General features: G+C 42.6%; 1 protein-coding gene across 50 annotated transcripts in view; it reads left to right on the top strand.

The window, feature by feature from the left end:
- The window catches only part of CAMK2B (calcium/calmodulin dependent protein kinase II beta), a 925,878-nt gene that overhangs the window by 819,294 nt on the left and 89,333 nt on the right, over positions 1 to 17,251 (top strand). For 24 of the 50 annotated variants that reach the window (XM_085635950.1, XM_085635929.1, XM_085635927.1 and 21 more), the window contains one exon: positions 9,589 to 9,717. The exons of the other annotated variants lie outside the window; for them this stretch is intronic. In XM_085635950.1, coding sequence (XP_085492076.1) covers positions 9,589 to 9,717 — 129 coding nt within the window. The remainder of the gene's footprint in view (positions 1 to 9,588; positions 9,718 to 17,251) is intronic. 50 annotated transcript variants of the gene reach the window in all.

Here is a 17,251-nt window from a genome sequence, read left to right as displayed (position 1 = left end):
GGGAGAAGCCGGGGGTCTGTTATGAAGGCCCTCCTCCAGTTTATAAATACTTTCTCTACCCCCCCGTCTGGTGGGGGTCCTTTCCTACTTCTTTTTCCCTATTCTCCTACATTTCGGGTCTGGTTCCAGGGCGACAGGCACACTGCTGGGGGGGGGGGGCCGTACTCATCTGCAGAGGTGCAGGGTGGGGGGTTGGGGGAGGGGACTCTGTATTCCTTCATCTTTTTCCATGGCCTCCTTTTTCTTCTCTGATTCTTTTTGTCTTTCTTTTTCTGGGATCAGCGTGATACACCTCCTTTTGCTATGCCTCGTTGCCGTTCCATGTGTTCACAACTTCCGGGGTGTTCTTGGGGAGTTCTGGCAGGGGACTGTGGGCGCAGCTGTAGACTATGTTTTTCTCCATCCTGATGTTCTTGTGTTTGCGCCATTGACCGAATAGATTGCTGTAAATCGCTAACGTTCATTACTCTGCATATCCGTGATCGTTGTTTTAAAATTGCTTGTCACCTGATCCTTCTGCCTTGTTTCATCATAAAATGAAAACCTTTTTCTCCTGGTGCCCTACTTACGCTGTTCACAGTATTAGCAGTACGATTTTGCTCCCTGAAGTGCTGCCTGTGTTTATACTTGTCGTTATTGCTCTGATTGCTTAGCGGCCGGCCCCTGGGGGTTGTAGGCCCATACTTGTTCTTATTGAACTGTCAATAAAGGTTTTCAAAAAAAAAAAAAAAAAATTATCGATGGGAAACACCAGCTTTGCAAGGCTAGAAGTCTCACATTTAATGTATAGTTAAATACTCCCTAGTTAGAGTTCAATGTGAAAAGTATCAGCATTTACAAACCTAAATATCCAGAAAAACTCATCTGATGAATGTCTTCCTCATCTTTGCAAACAACAAAAGTGTGCCAATTCTAACTTCTTGAACATCTCATGCATCCAAAGGCCTATGTCCCCAAAGATTAAGTCAGGTTCTATGCTGCTCATCCAATTGACTAATGCAATTAAAGACAGCCCTATATCCAGCAAGTATCCATGCAACCAAACCCCACTCCACATTCTGCCTTCCCAAACAGTAAATACAACAAAACTGTTCCATATCTTCTCATCATCAGGAATACAACTACCCAAAGTTTTCCTCAGAAAAAGTAATCAGTCAAAACCTACTTCATATTCAGTGTCCAAAACACTATGAGCCAGATTACGAGTTTCGGCAGTGCGAGGGCAGGCAGCACTGCGCTGCGCCCCCTCACCCCTGAGACTCTCCACCGCCCGCCTGATAAGTTATTTGTAGTCTGGTAGGTGGGCGGCGTGGTGTTCTCAGGGCGGTGCGCCTTCAAAGTCTTCAGTGCCTTTGAAAAAGGCACCATAATGGAGACACCTCACAAGGTTCCTGCACGGCATGGGCTGAAAAGTCCATGCCATGCAGGAACTCTTGTCCATGCACACAGGGGGGCTCATTCTATGCCCCCCTGTGTGCATGCACAAGCAGAAGAGGCACAGGGGGCCCTCTAGGGCCCCCTTTGTTTGCTTTCCATCAGGGTCATGTCACTGCCAGCGTAGAAGAAACTCCTAATATTCTTGGTGGGACCGCAACGCTCCCGCAAAGCATATTGCGGTCTCTGACCGCGCGCCACCTCCAGGGAACAGCAGTTCCCTGGCGGCGGTGATGGTCCCAGGGCGGTCCAACCACCCCAAGTAGTAATGGGTCAGTTGGACCGCAGGTGCAGCAGTTGCTGGACAGCTCCACCACACCATCACAAATCTGGCGGTCCTTGGACAGCCAGACTTGTAATCAGACCCGAAGTCCTGTCATCCCAATCAGCTATCAGCTGATCCAGCCAAAGCCCACATCACATACCAATTCTCAGAACATCCCATCCAAACAAAACTATCTCACATGTCCTGTCCCACATGTCTCACCCAACCAAATCCTTTACCATCATCACCATTAAGATCACAGGAGAGCCACCACCTAACCATGACTCTCACCATAACAGCTAATGCCTCGCCCTGATCTCACCAGAATTACCACCACCACACCCAGACCATGATCATGAAATGCAAAGCCTCACTCCTAACTTCACCAGGACAGCCACCACATAACTCTGAACTTCAACATGACTGTTGACCTCCCTTTGAACTTCACAATAACAAACATCTCGCTATGAACCTTCCCAGGACAGCAACGCCCCAAACATAAATCTTACACTGCCACCTTATACTGAAATTCACCTGAGCCTTGGCAGGACATCCACTGCTTCACCATGACCAGGACGACGTTCACCTCACCGTGTGCCACAAATCTCTCACGTAACCTGGCACTATTCTTTGGGACGCTGTCTCAGGCTGTTAAAACTGGCACCTAACAAAAGCATTTTACTCCGGTCAGAACCATTACTGTTCATAAAACCACCACTCCAACCACAATAGCCACTTAATTTATAAATATTTATTACTTTAACACCCCAAATACTTACAGATCAACAATACACAAATCGAAATGGAAGTTCTCTAAATAGAAAGTTGAATCCTCGCACCCTTGCCTCCCTCTTAAAGAATGTAGCTGTAGTGAAATATATCCATGCCACCAGAGCAGTCATGATAGGGTTTCCAACACTGTAACCTGACATTACCTGTACTGCTCCATACCTCAAACGCCTGATGCTCAATATTGTGACCAAATGAGACCTTCTAAACTTGCTGTTGAAAGCAAAATAAAGCAGAGCTCCTTCACCACCTGGTTAGGGACATCTTTCAAGGAGCATAGCCACCATGGGTAAACATATCAGGACCAGTGACATGGAATAGTTGTTGCAGCCATCCAACAGTGCCCACAGTGATCTCTCATTGGCCCTGTGAGAAGTATAGTGTTGTTGTCCCTTCAAGAGGGACAATCATATAGGGCCTTGTTACTCACTGCAGTCAGCCCCAGCATCCATCTTAGAATTCCAGGGGGAAGCGCTGCAATTAATGGATACAACTTCCAGAGGACACCAGGGTAAAGCTAGATCGAGGAGTTGCATAACCCTCTGGCAAAATAATGCCAGATTAGATACTTTCTGATAATCACCAACGTAGGCAGCTAAAATATACTCATTCAAGCTTCAAACTGCAACTCAGACACGCTCATAGTCATGCCCCTTTATTTTTCCAAAAGAACCGAAGTTACCAAACCACGTTTAATAACAACTGATTGAGACTTGGAAAGAAGTGATCTAAAAAGCTAATATCACTTTCAGTTTTGTAAACTACTAATAAGCAAATGCATTCTTTGTGAGAAAAATAAACCGATACACAGAAAATGCAGAAATATCTAGCACGTTGTTAGGTCTCGCCTAGGCAGTGCATGCGCTGGCTCTTCGAGACATGCTGTATCTGGCAATATGGGCTTGAAGCTCTTCCCATCTTTTTATTTGGCTCCTTTGACTGTTCTTCCGAAATGCTTATTTTTGTTTGGGTAATGTGTTTATAAGTCCATCCTTTTGTACTGTTGTAACCTCCCATGTGGACTTCCGCTGTTACATGTGTTCTTACCCAGTTTTTTTTTGCACTTTTTTCAGATTTGTTTGGGGAGCTTGTGTTGGTGCCACGACAACAATGCACTTCCCGGGCCATAATGGTTTATTTTTTAGCGTGTCTTTTAGATGCTATTTTTTATAGACATTTTCTTTTTGCACTTGGAAGCTTGTTGGCAGTTGGGAGTGCTCCAGGTCCTACACTTGCTAACGGAGCAGATTTCTCCCACCCTTATTAGCTTTTACTTTAGTGCTTCTGCAATAACGATCGAAGAGGGGTCCCATGCTCCTTACACGAACAGCTGCATTCAGAGTGCAGTCCCTGAGGCTGTACCAGCCAAATTGCAGTACGTTTTCTCCCAACCTGGGGGTCTGTATTTTTTCCACACCAGCCCTCCCAACCTCATCCTCCTCCTCCTCAGACTCCTATGTTGTTTTTATAGGCATTTTTTTTATTTATTTGGGCACTTGTTAGCACTTCACAGTTTCCACGCCTGTTGTTGCTCATCGTGCACTTTGGCCCTCCCGTGTTATAAAAGAGTCTGTGTGACTGTATGTGTTTGTTTTTCGGCTTTCTTCGTATCAGCAATCATTTCCATTCTCCATTTTGTTTGTGTGACTTTCTTAATATGGCATGTAGTATTAAAAGCTTTACAATGTAAAATATGGTAATCCTGTAAAGCTGCACCAAGATGACAATATTGTGTTTGTTTGGTCTGATCAGCATGTTTTTAGCTTTGGAGTTGCATCAGCATTTTAATTAATGTTTGCTAACCCTACTTTCGGATTACCATGTTTATTGCTTTTACTTTTTTATAGTGCAAACCATTTACATTATTCTTTAATTGTATTGTTGCACTAGCAAAGATTTGTGAAGGAGTATGTGCGACCGTATGTGTTCGTTTTTAAACTTTCTTAGTATCAGCATTTTTTTCTGTTCGCCATTTTCGTTTACATGAGTTTCTTTAGATTGCATGTTGTATTCAAGAAGTTACAATGTAAAGTGTGCATCTGTTTTTAGGCTGCAGTTGTTTTGTGTTTCAGAGCTAATAAGTTTGCATATATATAACCTGCTTGAAGTCCAGTTCAGGCTTATTGTCTTCAGACACACGTTTATGATGAAAATAATAAAATGTGCTGATTATGTACACTATTCTTTTCTTATCACCAAGTTCTTTCTAAAACATCAGGGTTGTATCCGCATTTTCAATGTTTTCCCCCATTGCTGCTGGAGCTAGTCATTCATGAGGCCAGCTTCCTTGACGGCTAGTTATTTACATCGAGCATTTCCAAGAAGTGCCTGCCAGTGTACTTTCCACGCAACTGCTATTTACAATGCCAGTAGCTATAACTTTCACAAATGGGAGACCCATTACATTGCAAATGCTTATTTTAAATTCTTCACTGTAAAACATCCCAGGACAGACTGACAGCAGATCCGCTACACCTGAACTTGAAGTAGACTTTAACTCCCTTAGTATCTCTTTAGTGTCATGGTCTGTCTTTCCCTCATCACTTTTTAGGCACCCTGTGCTTTCTCTGGTTTATCCCAGGGCCATGTTGTTGTGTTGTTCAATCTCCTTATGACCTCTGTACCAATCTCTGCATCTTTCCCTCATTCCCTGTCTGGGTCTTATTACTTTCCATACCTTATTTCCTTGCTGTCTGCTTTTCTTTTTTTCCCTCTCTTGTCCTTTGTATTAATATGTGCCTTGTCCATTAATTTGCTTGTGTGAGATGTACTGCCATTAGATGGTACTGAAGCAGGCGTCTTAGCTCTGTAATAGAACATAGCCGCCTAGTGTTGGAAGTCTGTGGGCGGATCCACTTATTCTCATGCGGAGTCCCCTTCTCAGCCAGGTAGTCCTGTCAGGCCAATCTTCTTTTTTCAATGTTCAGAAGTGCGAGGAAATTCTTTCTTGTGGTGCATTTACTGGTGTGAAACTAGTTACTGTTGAAAATAGGACTCCTGATATAACAGCCAGTTATCCACTTTTTCTTTGGACTCCAGGTCCCTTAGTCCGAAGGGTCTTGCTTTCCAGGATTCTGCAAAACCCATAGTATCAACAATCATGAATTCAACAGATGCTCCACAAATGTGTGCCTCTGTTTCCTAAAGCAGAAGAAATGGAAGAAATGAAAGTATTCTTTTTGTTCCTGCTTCTTGTTTTGAAGTTCACTGCAGGAATCTGTTCTGAAAGTGGCCAACTTGCTTGTGTGAACTCTTTAAAGAAAGAGGCAGACCAGAATATCATTTCACAGGTGACTTTAGGTGAACATTTGTCATCCATTTACTTTAAGATGCCAATTTCCATGTCCTAGTTTGTCATCAACCTTAGCTGTTTTGTAGATGGAGATTGTCATAACCTTTTCTATTCTAGGTTTTGCCAGTGGTCCTGAGGTACACCCCCTGCATGTTTAAAATATTAGTGCTACCTATGGGGCTGTTGCATGCTAGAGGTCCATTGCTGGCTGATGCATGCCCCTCCTTAGAAGGAAGCACTGATGGTCACTCTGATGGTCACTCTGATGTGCGAGCGCTTCAGAGCCCCCAGATGTGCAATTAGTCTACAGTTGTCAAGAATGTATTTGCAGGACAGGCTTTTACTGCACCACAGTTACAAACTTCAGTCTTAGCTGATGGCCTTGCTACTGGCTAACAGTGGTACCTCTAGGAGACATCACATGATGGCAGTAGCTTTCATGGTCCCCAGGTGGGGTTACTTCTAAAGCCACTTGTGCATCTTAGTTGCCCAGCTCGACTCTCTTAAAGTAGTCTCTCCTGTTCTGATGTCTCAGCTGACAGTTTTCTGTAGTAGCAAATATTTGTTCCTGTCCTTAATATGTTAAGGTGACCCCTCATTGGGCCAGTTTGTTGTCTGGCTATGAAGGAGAGTGTTTCTCACATTTAGAAAGAACAAGACTTCTATCTAGTGGATCTAAGACTTTTGTCTCACACCTCGTGCCTTGATCAGACATTCCACTTATACCCAACTCCCATTTTGCATTGGATATGAATGTGTTTCTAAATGGTCTACTACATAACCCTTTCAAACCCGTGGTGTCTGCTTATATTAAGAATGCTCAATAAATAGCAACCAATAGCTCATCACTTTAGATGTCAGTATGCCCAGACATATATTTGTCATGATCTTGTAAAAATGAAAGCAGGTTACTTGCCTCTGCGATTCACTTGACCTCTACCTGTCTCTTCTCTAGAATGAGCCATGCCGTAGTTTACTGGTCTTTTACTATACTTTTTACAAGTCAAGGATGTTATCAAACATTTGGAAGGTCCAGTGAGATTGTTTACACCAATAAGTAGCTCTCATCCTGCATTGGCTATGAGTATGCTCTGCTGTGCAAGTCATTCAAACCTGATATGCTAGCGTATATCAAGTAATGCTCGATAAATAGTAATAAAACGTTCTTCAATACGCCGAGGTATAGTGATTACGATCCTGTAAAAATTAAAGCATGTTGCTCACCTCAACCCTTCACCTGTCTCTTCTGTAAAGTTAGACTTGTAATTTACCAGCCATAAACTATACTTGTTACAAGTCGAGGTTCACATTTGGAAGGCCCCTCAATATTGTTGGCTCCATTAACTAGTTCTCATCCTGTACTAGGTATGAATGTGGTTCTAAATACCCCGCCACATAAACCTTTGTGCCCATATATCAACTTAGTGACTTAGAAAACTGTCTTCCTGTTAGTTTATCTCATGCAGTAAGGGAGCTGGAGCCTCTTACAGCCAAGGAGTCTTGTCCTGTTTTTATGAGGGGTAAAGTTGTACTGTAGAACCACAAATCTTAGCTTTTTCTAGATAAAGTAATATTATTCCCCACTTTTTTGCAAGTTGTTCTTCTGGAATAAAAGTACTCTTCATAAATCAGAGGTATATAGGGTTATGGACTGGAAGCTAGTTGACTGGGGGTGAGTGCTTGCAATGTTCAACACTCCGTCCATCATTTCCTTTGGTTTTTGCTGTGTTCGCCATAAGTTGGCAGGGAATGCTCAGACGTGAGTCCCTTGCTCACTTTGCCACTGGATTCAAGCAAGCCTGGCTGAAGACGGCTGAAATGCCAGAAACCGGTCCTAGGAAGCTTGTTTCTGGTCCAGGGAAGACCTGGCTTGGCAGTTCGGGCTGGACTATTCCCATGAGGCACAGGGTCAGACTGATTTGCATATGGCCATGTCTGAACTGGGGTGGCAGAGTGGGCTAAAGAACGGTGATGGATTAAACCCAGATCAGTTGACTGGGGGTGAGTGCTTGCAATGTTCAACACTCCGTCCATCATTTCCTTTGGTTTTTGCTTTGTTCACCATAATTTGGCAGTGTATGCTCAGACGTGAGTCCCTTGCTCACTTTGCCACTGGATTCAAGCAAGCCTGGCTGAAGACGGCTGAAATGCCAGAAACCGGTCCTAGGAAGCTTGTTTCCGGTCCAGGGAAGACATGGCTTGGCAGTTCGGGCTGGACTGTTCCCATGAGGCACAGGGTCAGACTGATTTGCATATGGCCATGTCTGAACTGGGGTGGCAGAGTGGGCTAAAGAACGGTGATGGATTAAACCCAGATCAGTGGACTGGGGGTAAGTGCTTGCAATGTTCAACACTCCGTCCATCATTTCCTTTGGTTTTTGCTGTGTTCGCCATAAGTTGGCAGGGTATGCTCAGACGTGAGTCCCTTGCTCACTTTGCCACTAGATTCAAGCAAGCCTGGCTGAAGACGGCTGAAATGCCAGAAACCTGTCCTAGGAAGCTTGTTTCCGGTCCAGGGAAGACCTGGCTTGGCAGTTCGGGCTGGACTGTTCCCATGAGGCACAGGGTCAGACTGATTTGCATATGGCCATGTCTGAACTGGGGTGGCAGAGTGGGCTAAAGAACGGTGATGGATGAAACCCAGATCAGTTGACTGGGGGTGAGTGCTTGCAATGTTCAACAGTCCGTCCATCATTTCCTTTGGTTTTTGCTCTCGAAGCTAAAAGCAGACCCGAAAATTTAGTGCCAGAATCATATGGATTGGGCGAGTGGGGTGAGCGAGAACCCTGGGAGAATTTCTTTTTTTTTTTTTATAAATCCTACACTAATTCAGTCAGAGCACAGTTTTCCATGTGAACTGGTTAAAAAGCCAAAGCTTTGAAGGCATTACTCAAAACAGTGATATCCTCCACCTCAGTTGTTGTAGTATATAGGAGAATTATTTTTTATGTCAGCACTACTCTTTTATGTGCCCATGCTCACATTGTGTTCCACTCTTTGGAGTCTAGTTTTGGGGATGAATGAATCCAGGGTTGCCACCCATTTGAGTCAGGCGCTGCTCAATAATATTTGAAGTTAAGACAGTATGCTTAAGTTTACCAGATGATAGTGTTATTTGGGACACCATTTTCGATTCCAATTTTTTCCAGTAATCTAAACTTTTAGTCCAGTGTATTCAATTAAGATGAAGCAACTGCAATTCCCAGAATGAATTGGATTGTAAATGATAGCAAAGAGCTGAAACATGATGTCTCTGAATACATGGAACATCTGGTAAGTTTATGTATGCTAATTGTAAGCCAGGCCAGTTACACTGCATTCCATTAAATTGCATGAAAGGGAATGATCCGTATGCCTAGGACAAAAGTGGCTGGGATTTAACGATAGATAAAAGTTACTCACTGTCGTAACGCCTGTATTCATAGTGTGTCAGCCCCTTTAACAATACAAGCCATTAGTGGTCACATCGGCTCCAACCTGTCTATAATGTATACTTTACTAATTAGTAGAGCAAAGGAGATTACCCTTGCAAGAGCAAATTAAATGAAAAAGGGAGAAGCTTATATGTGGGTGGAGTCTATTGTATGTTTTCTTTAAAGAGTCCATCCCACCTACTCCAGTACCGTTCAATTGGAAGATGTCCACATATATGGCTGAAGGTGCTAATATTATACAGGTTACCATTTTAATATTTGCTCGTCTTTTACCCTGCCCTCGTGTCTGCTGTGTTTTTTTCCTGAGTCCATTCTCATGCCGTCTGATTCTTACCTCCACTATGGCTTGTTCTTATCTACCTTTTTCATTCCAGCTGCCAGGTTAAGTGATGTTCTAGGCCTGGCCAAGAGAGCAACCCCTGAGGCAGAGGCAACGAGGCCTGTTGCCCCCAGATCTATCCCCCCTCTGGTTCCCTCTATCCCAAACTCTGTGCCTTCCCAATGTGAGTAGCCGGCCAGGATAATGGCACATTGGTGTGAGTAACTGGCTTGGCTAACAGTCATGAAGAGTGTCTGTGCATATAACCTGCTTGTCTAAAAGCAACACATTTTTAAACCGCTAGGCTAGGAGCTCTTCGGTTGTGGGCTAACAGCATGGCTAACAGCTCTGAGTTATGGCTTACCAATCTGTCTAACAGCTCAATGGTGTGTGAAACCAGCCTGGCTAAGAGTTAGCTGAGCTCTGTTGGTAACCAAATTGTTTATCAGGCATTGTTTGAATCTGACTTGGCTAATCGCTATACATGTGCCTATGCATCCTTACAATTTTACAACCCAGCTGTACTAGAAGTTAAGCTTTGTGGACATATAGGCTGCCTTTTGAATTAAAACACTGTATGTAATCAGCCTGGGTAACTGCCATTCATTGGGGCTAACTAGTTGTCATAAAAGCTAAGCGTTGTGACGGTTGTGACAAGATTACCCGCAGTGTAAGGGTTTAGATTGTGTGATGCCTGGCATAGAGGTAAGCGACTTCAGCAGCCTGATATTTCTATATTTAAGCAGATTGACAATCGGAGCTGGCCTAAGGAACAGCAGTTAATGCAGCCCTTTTACCTGACAGTTGCCGATTGAGAGGAACTGCTGGTCTCTTTTATTAATTTAATATGGTATTTATTTTAAAAACCCTATTCCAAGAATGTCAGTCAAAGTGGGACTTAGCACACAAAAGTACTCTGTTATATGTTCTTCTTAGTGAGTCATTGCCAGCTCATCCTGCAAGTAGCCACTTGCAATAACTTAAGAAACAAAAATGTAACTGCTGTGTTCTCTCTTTGGGCACTTTGACTGCTGTCACAGCCACATTAGCATTCGTAAGGCATGGTTTGCTGTCTTTTTATTTTGATATTGTTCTTGATTTATAGTATATGAACCATGAGACTTATAACGTTGGTCCAGTCAACATAACATATTCATGCCAGGCCCTGGGTGCAGAGTCTTCCATGCAGCCAGGCTCTGCACCCAGCTCTTTTGACCCTAGCAACTTCTCAGTACAGTGTTTTGCATAGAGTTGTAGTCTCAGCGTAGATACTGGTGATGTGCTTAGTCAACATGCCCCCAGATCCTGCTGTTAAACATCCCCAAGCCTGGGGCCATGTGTACTGACTCGGAGCATAACTCTGTCTTCCTCCCTCCAAACCCTGGTTCAATGATAACCTAAACTCTGAACGCCGCGAGCTAAGAGCTGCTGAATGTCTATGGAGATCCAAACCTTCCATTTATCATCTAAAATTCCTGAGATCGGTTAGGAGTTCTTACAATAAAAAAATCAAGGCCGATTACTTCAGAGCCCAACTTACTTAAGCCTCAAATCGCCCCCAAAAACTTTTTGAAATTGTCAAGAGCACCCAATCACTTCGATTCAACAGACAATTCACATTCATGCAACAATCTGGCTGTCTTCTTTATGGAAAAAACTAAACTCAGTCTTGATCTTGAATCTAAGAGTGCCCTACTTACTTCATCTGAGAGTGTGGCTGATCCTGCCCTCTGAGAGTCTAAAGCCACCTAGTATTAGCACCAAGAACATGGCCACCTGGAGCAACTTTTCTCCCCTCAGTGAAAATGACATCTACAAAACTCTTCTGAACATTAACCACTCTAATCACTTCAGCGACCCATTGCCTCCGTCTGTCTTCAAAGAAATCAAGGTTATCCTTATCCCCATCTGGACAAAGATTGTCAACACCTCCATATCTCAAGGCAAGATCCCTGAATGTCGAAAAGCAGCTCAGGTTTCACCCATTCTCAAAAGACCTGATGCGGACAGATCTGACCTCAACAACTCTCTTCCCATCTCCAACATCCCTACTGTGGCTAAGCTCCTTGAAAAATGCGTCCAATCGCAACTCTGCTCGCGCATTGAGACTTTCAATCTCTTGGATCAACATCCATCTGGGTTTAGAAGCGGTCCTAGTACAGAATCCGCCCTCCTTCTCATCATGGATGACATCCTAAAAATGTTAGACCATAACGAATCCTGCCTACTAATCCTCCTTGATCTTTCCTCTGCATTCGACATGGTTAATCACAATATCTTCTTAGCCATTTTGGAACACAGGATGGGCCTCTCCAGTCGGGTAGTGCAATGGTTTGCGTCCTTCCTTCACAATAGATCCCAAAGAGTTAAGGTGAACCATACACCATCCCAACCATCTACAGTCTCCATGGTGGTCCTGCAAGGGTCCGCACTCTCTCCCATACTCTTTAATATTTTCCTGGAACCGTTAGCGAACGCTCTTAATTCTATGAACATTCTTTTTCATATGTATGCGGATGACACGCAACCTTACCTGAAAATCAATTGTTATGAAGACTTCATCTCACTCAGTTCCTCCCTGATGATTACCCAAAACTGGCTAACTGAGAACCATCTCCTGCTCAACACTGCCAAAAACAGAATTCCTTCTCATATCTCCTCCTAAGCACACCCCCGAGATTGACCTATGAATAAAACACCTCACTACCTTCAATTGCTCCCCTCTTATTATTGACTCTGCAAAGTCTCTTGGAATCACCCTAGACTCGCACTTGAACATGAAGAAAAACATTAGTAAGATGTGTAAGGGTGCTAACTACGAAATGAGGCTTCTTAGAAACCTAAAACCATTCCTTCCTCAAGAGGACTTCAAGCAGGTGGTTCAAGCGCTTGTCCTGCGTAGACTAGACTATGGGAGATCAACGCCTTGTGGCCTCCCCAAACATACCTTGGCCCGGCTCATGGCTTTGTTGAATGCAGCTGCCAGACTGATCACTGATACAAAAAGAACTGATCACATCTCCCCAGCCCTAAGATCTCTAAAGTGGTTACCCTACGAAGCAAGAATACAACTAAAGATTGCCTGTCTGATGCACAAAGCCCTCCACTTCAAAACCCCTGGTTACCTTGCTTAAAAACTAGAACTATCGGGGGGAAGGGGGGGGGGGGGGCAGACCATCAAGAAGTGCAAATTCTCTACTACTGAAACCTCAGACTTTTCACAAAAAGAGAACACGACTCCGAGCCTTCGCTGTCTCTGCACCGAAGATCTGGAACTCGCTCCCTCCGGAAATCCGCAGAATTCCCTACACGACTCCTTTCAAACATGAATTAAAAACAATCCTAATGAACAGGTACCTGCCTTAAATGACCGTTGATAGTCTGTTTTCTACATTTTTTTTTTCTTTCTGACCTAACAAGTGTAATACCCAGTATTGTCTACCTTACCGTACCAAGCAATGTTTGTGCGTATCCTTGTACATTTTTATTAGCTCATTGTTATCCTCACTTACCTCTTCTACAATGTTCCCCTTTTACCTTGTTCTCCCCTTCCATTATTGTGAAGCGCTCTGATACCCCTCCGGGTCTTGTTCGCGCTATACAAAATTTATAAATAAATAAATGTCTATTTTTTAAGCACTGTGGCTTTACTTTGTTTATTATTTTTAATCCTCCAATCTCAAATAAGATCCATAAATCTTAATTTGCTCCCACACAGACTCCTTTGATTTCCAGTGGGCCTTTCAGAGCTATCGATCTTATGGGTAATTATTTTGTATTGTTATGGGCTATATATTTTCATGTATCAACGACAACCCCTATTCCCCACCCCCATCACTGGATCTTCGGCCATCTATTGGTCCGGAGCCTCACAAAGTGGCAGCCATATGTATTTGCACATTCTATGCCAGGATACTTAAATCACGAAATGCAAAGCAAATGTTTCACCCATTTGAAGGTTCTGCCCGCTGACATCTCCCCACATCCTTTCCTGTGTTAAGGGATGTGCCACCCTCGCCCTCTAGCCCTCCAAATGTCTACTACACTGGGATTAAGAAATAAATGTGAAATCCTTGCATCATGTAATGGGGCCTCCAAAACGTATTGTTTGGATCTGCTGATCCAGATAAGGAACGTGGCAATATGAAAAAAGGCTACATCATGCAATTATATATTTTTTCTTTTAATGGCATGATCCTTTTGGATCTGGATCCATTGATAACCTACGAATAAACAAACATTAGATATGGAAGATTAACCCTTGGAAGTAAATATCTCAACAACTACTTAGTGGATTTTCACCTCACCACAACAGATACCAATTATGAGCAAAGCTTCACATTCGTATCAAATTTTCTGTAAGCCCTTTCAGCAGTTTTTGCTGTTGCCTGTGCAGACATTCCAAGAGGGCTAAGGAACGTAACTTCTTAAACACCCTGAATAGCTCTGTAGTCTGTTGGAACAATCTGTATGACACCTACTAAATATTTTCATTCGCAAAAAGGATATGGTTTCAGAGTCCATATTTCACAGCAAAGTCATAACCATAAATCAATTTCCATAACTTGTTTATGTGACATGCTTCTTGTTAATTATGGATATTATTCCATACGAACACTAAGAGGCATCTTTTAGAGTCTGGTGGAGTAGGATTCTCTCTGTAAACCAGTAGAGCTCCTGCTCTGCTAAACTTGCAGTTCTGCTGCCGCATTTGGAGCAAGGGAAAACACCACTTTTACCCTGGTGGAGCCAGTTCAGGAAGGGGAAAGTGTCATTGTATTTCCCTGCCCTGGATGGGATCTCAAACAATGGTCCTGACGCTCCGCATCATGACCATTGCCTTTTTGTTTTCAAGAAACAAACTCCCGCCTTGGAAGTTTGTTTCTTGAAAACGAAAACCTTGTTGAGCAGATGCAACAAACTTTCCTCCTGCTTACTCTGCACAGTTAAGCGTCTTTGTGGAGCCTCCAGACCAGCAGCTCCACTGAAGTTACTGAGAGCCCTGCAAGCTTGCTGAGATTTCCGAATTTGACGAGTGGTCCTCCTTAAGGAGAGCACAAGCCTAGACTTCCGCCAACCTAAGAAGCCGGTGGACCACCTCCAGAGTCAAAATGACTCTGTTAGTCTCAGTCTTACTTTATTCCCTCCAACTAAATAGGAACTGTGCATAACACTGCATTTAGGTAATGACGGCTTCAAACCACACTGCTGAGCTTCGGTATTACCCTTTGATTAACATCCTCTTCATGAAAGATAAACAGGACCTGATCATTCTAACTGCAGTCCGGGCCCATTGTTTGCTGTAGCTTGCAGACAGTAGCTTGACAATGCTCTCATGCACACATCTCTTTACCAAACCCCATTTTTGGATCAGTGTAATTAAAGATGATGTGTTTACTTTAGACAACCAAAATGTAAAGTTAAGTTTCCATGTAGGCTGCATCAAAATAAACGTACAACATAAACAATACATAGCAGGTATCATGTATACTACGGTCTAATACCACCATGGGGTTATGATACCATTTTTTTTTAGCAGATCCCCTCAGTGGCACCACTATAAGCCCTAAAAAAAAACAATAAAAATGCCAAACAAGAAGTCCATTAATACTTAAAGCAGCTGAAATACTTATTCACATTAAAACCATTCCTCAGTTTCATTAGTAAGTCAAGTTTTCTGATCTCTATAAACACACTTTCATCACTTAATCCACATAACAAGGGATACATGAGAGAAACCTAAAATATTTTCACAAGTGGACAATGAAAGAAAACATGTTAAAATCATAACTACTGAGCTGAAATGTGCCTTCTCATATCGTAATGCCAGCACCTCCTCTCAACCAGCCCTGACTCAAGTCTCGAGAGGATTACAGGATTATTTTATGTGGTGCCACCAATTTATTTGCCATTACAAAATAAGATCAAATAGCCATGTGCCCGAAATAAAAGTAGCTTAAACTATATGCACTTTTACTCAATTGATATCATTTCAGTAGATTGTGAACTGTGCATTTTTCAACTAAACTATTTTTTAGTTTTTTTAATTGTTAGTTTTAATTTAGTTTCTGTAAGAAAGCTTGTTTCCTGCCTTGACCAAAAACCACCAAAGCCTAGGTAATCTCTCTTGTGAAGTTGTTACTGCCTTAATGTGCGCCAACAAAATGTAACAGAGTGTACAAGATCAAATTACAATTCAGTATGAGAAACCTAAGCCAGCCCCCAAGCTGAGATTTATAGGGATAACTTCATGCTGGTGACTTTGAAGACGTATAAGACGCCAGACCCCACAAATGTTTCCATAGGAGTCCATAAATCTTATCAAGGTCAAACATATATATGAAAAACCATGGCACAGCTCTAGACGCAGAATTATGAATGCTTTGGGCCCACCAAATATTTCTATGGGGTCCCCAATTTTATCAAGATCAAGCATACATTAGGAAAACAGTGACACATCCCTAGAATAATTGTGGTACCGGGTGCTCTCCTTTCGGCACGGTTCTCCAGAACCGATCCAGGCCAATTATAACATAAGTGGCTGGTGGATTTGAAGCCTAAAATAGTGGTATCCATGTTAGCTTTTGATTAACCAATGTATTGAAGTTCACTCTTCATCTTTGTTTTTGTTCACCATAAAGACTCCTTCTTTCTTTATATGTCCAAACCATATCCTCCTGCTTTTACTCGGGTTGGTTAGTAGCTGATTATAAGAATTTTCCGGAAAGCATCTCGCATATTATACCGTGCAGCAATAGAAATATTACAGATTAACATGTCATCAAAAGATAATGCTAGAATACGTGCACACCCTTTTTTAGGGAAAATATTTTTGTCGACTTATTATCTCCATGACATCACTTACAGAGATCTTAAACAGATAAAAGGCAAGTAAGGAACCCTGTCTTTTGCTTCAGGAAATGCATTTTGTGACCTCAGTGCTTTGTTACCTTAATTCTGATTTTATTATCTTTACATATCTCACAGAAGGCAGAAAGTCATTCAGAAGGATCTCCCAGTTTAGGCATCTTAGGCCACAATATAGCTTGATTTACTTTATCAGACTCCTGCCATATAAATACTGCTTAGCATTTTAGAATGCTCTCATATGCCACCATGTCTTCTGTCACAGTTTGTATCACATTCTAGAAGAAGAACTGTCCTGCGTCACAGATTGCATCAAATTCTAGATAAAGAGCTAAGGAACCTACCTGCTATTGCACTATTAGCTGTGCATTCTGGAAAAGCTCTTTCGTCGCCATGCTTGCTGTCTCACAGCTTATGGGGTATTCTAGGAAAGGTCATTGTGACTTCTACGTCACAATTTGTTCTTCATTCTAAAAGGAATTTACAATTAACCTTCTACTCTTGCTCAGTGTTCTAGGACAGTTCTCAGCATAGGCACAGGCTCTGGTACCTAGGACTGTATTTGATGGTGGGAACATTGAGATGCAGAAAAACACATGTGAAAAAGGGAGGGAGCATTAATAATTAAATCTGGTAGATGACCATTCGTTCTCACGAATAAAAGAGGTGATGTAATGGCTGTAACCGAGAGAATTTTGTTTTTTGCTCTAATTGTTTTTCAAGAAAGCATTATTCTTTAGCAGAGAAAAGAATAGCGCACTTCTGAGTAGTTGACAGGAGGTAGATCTGGCCATATGTGCCCTGTGTGTCCAGTAAAAGTATGTTGCCCCTTTTATTTAAAGTCTTTGTCA

The sequence above is a fragment of the Triturus cristatus genome, chromosome 11 (genome assembly GCF_964204655.1).
Source record: "Triturus cristatus chromosome 11, aTriCri1.1, whole genome shotgun sequence".
In the NCBI taxonomy this organism is placed as follows: Eukaryota; Metazoa; Chordata; class Amphibia; order Caudata; family Salamandridae; genus Triturus; species Triturus cristatus.
This window is presented reverse-complemented; position numbering and strand designations above follow the sequence as displayed.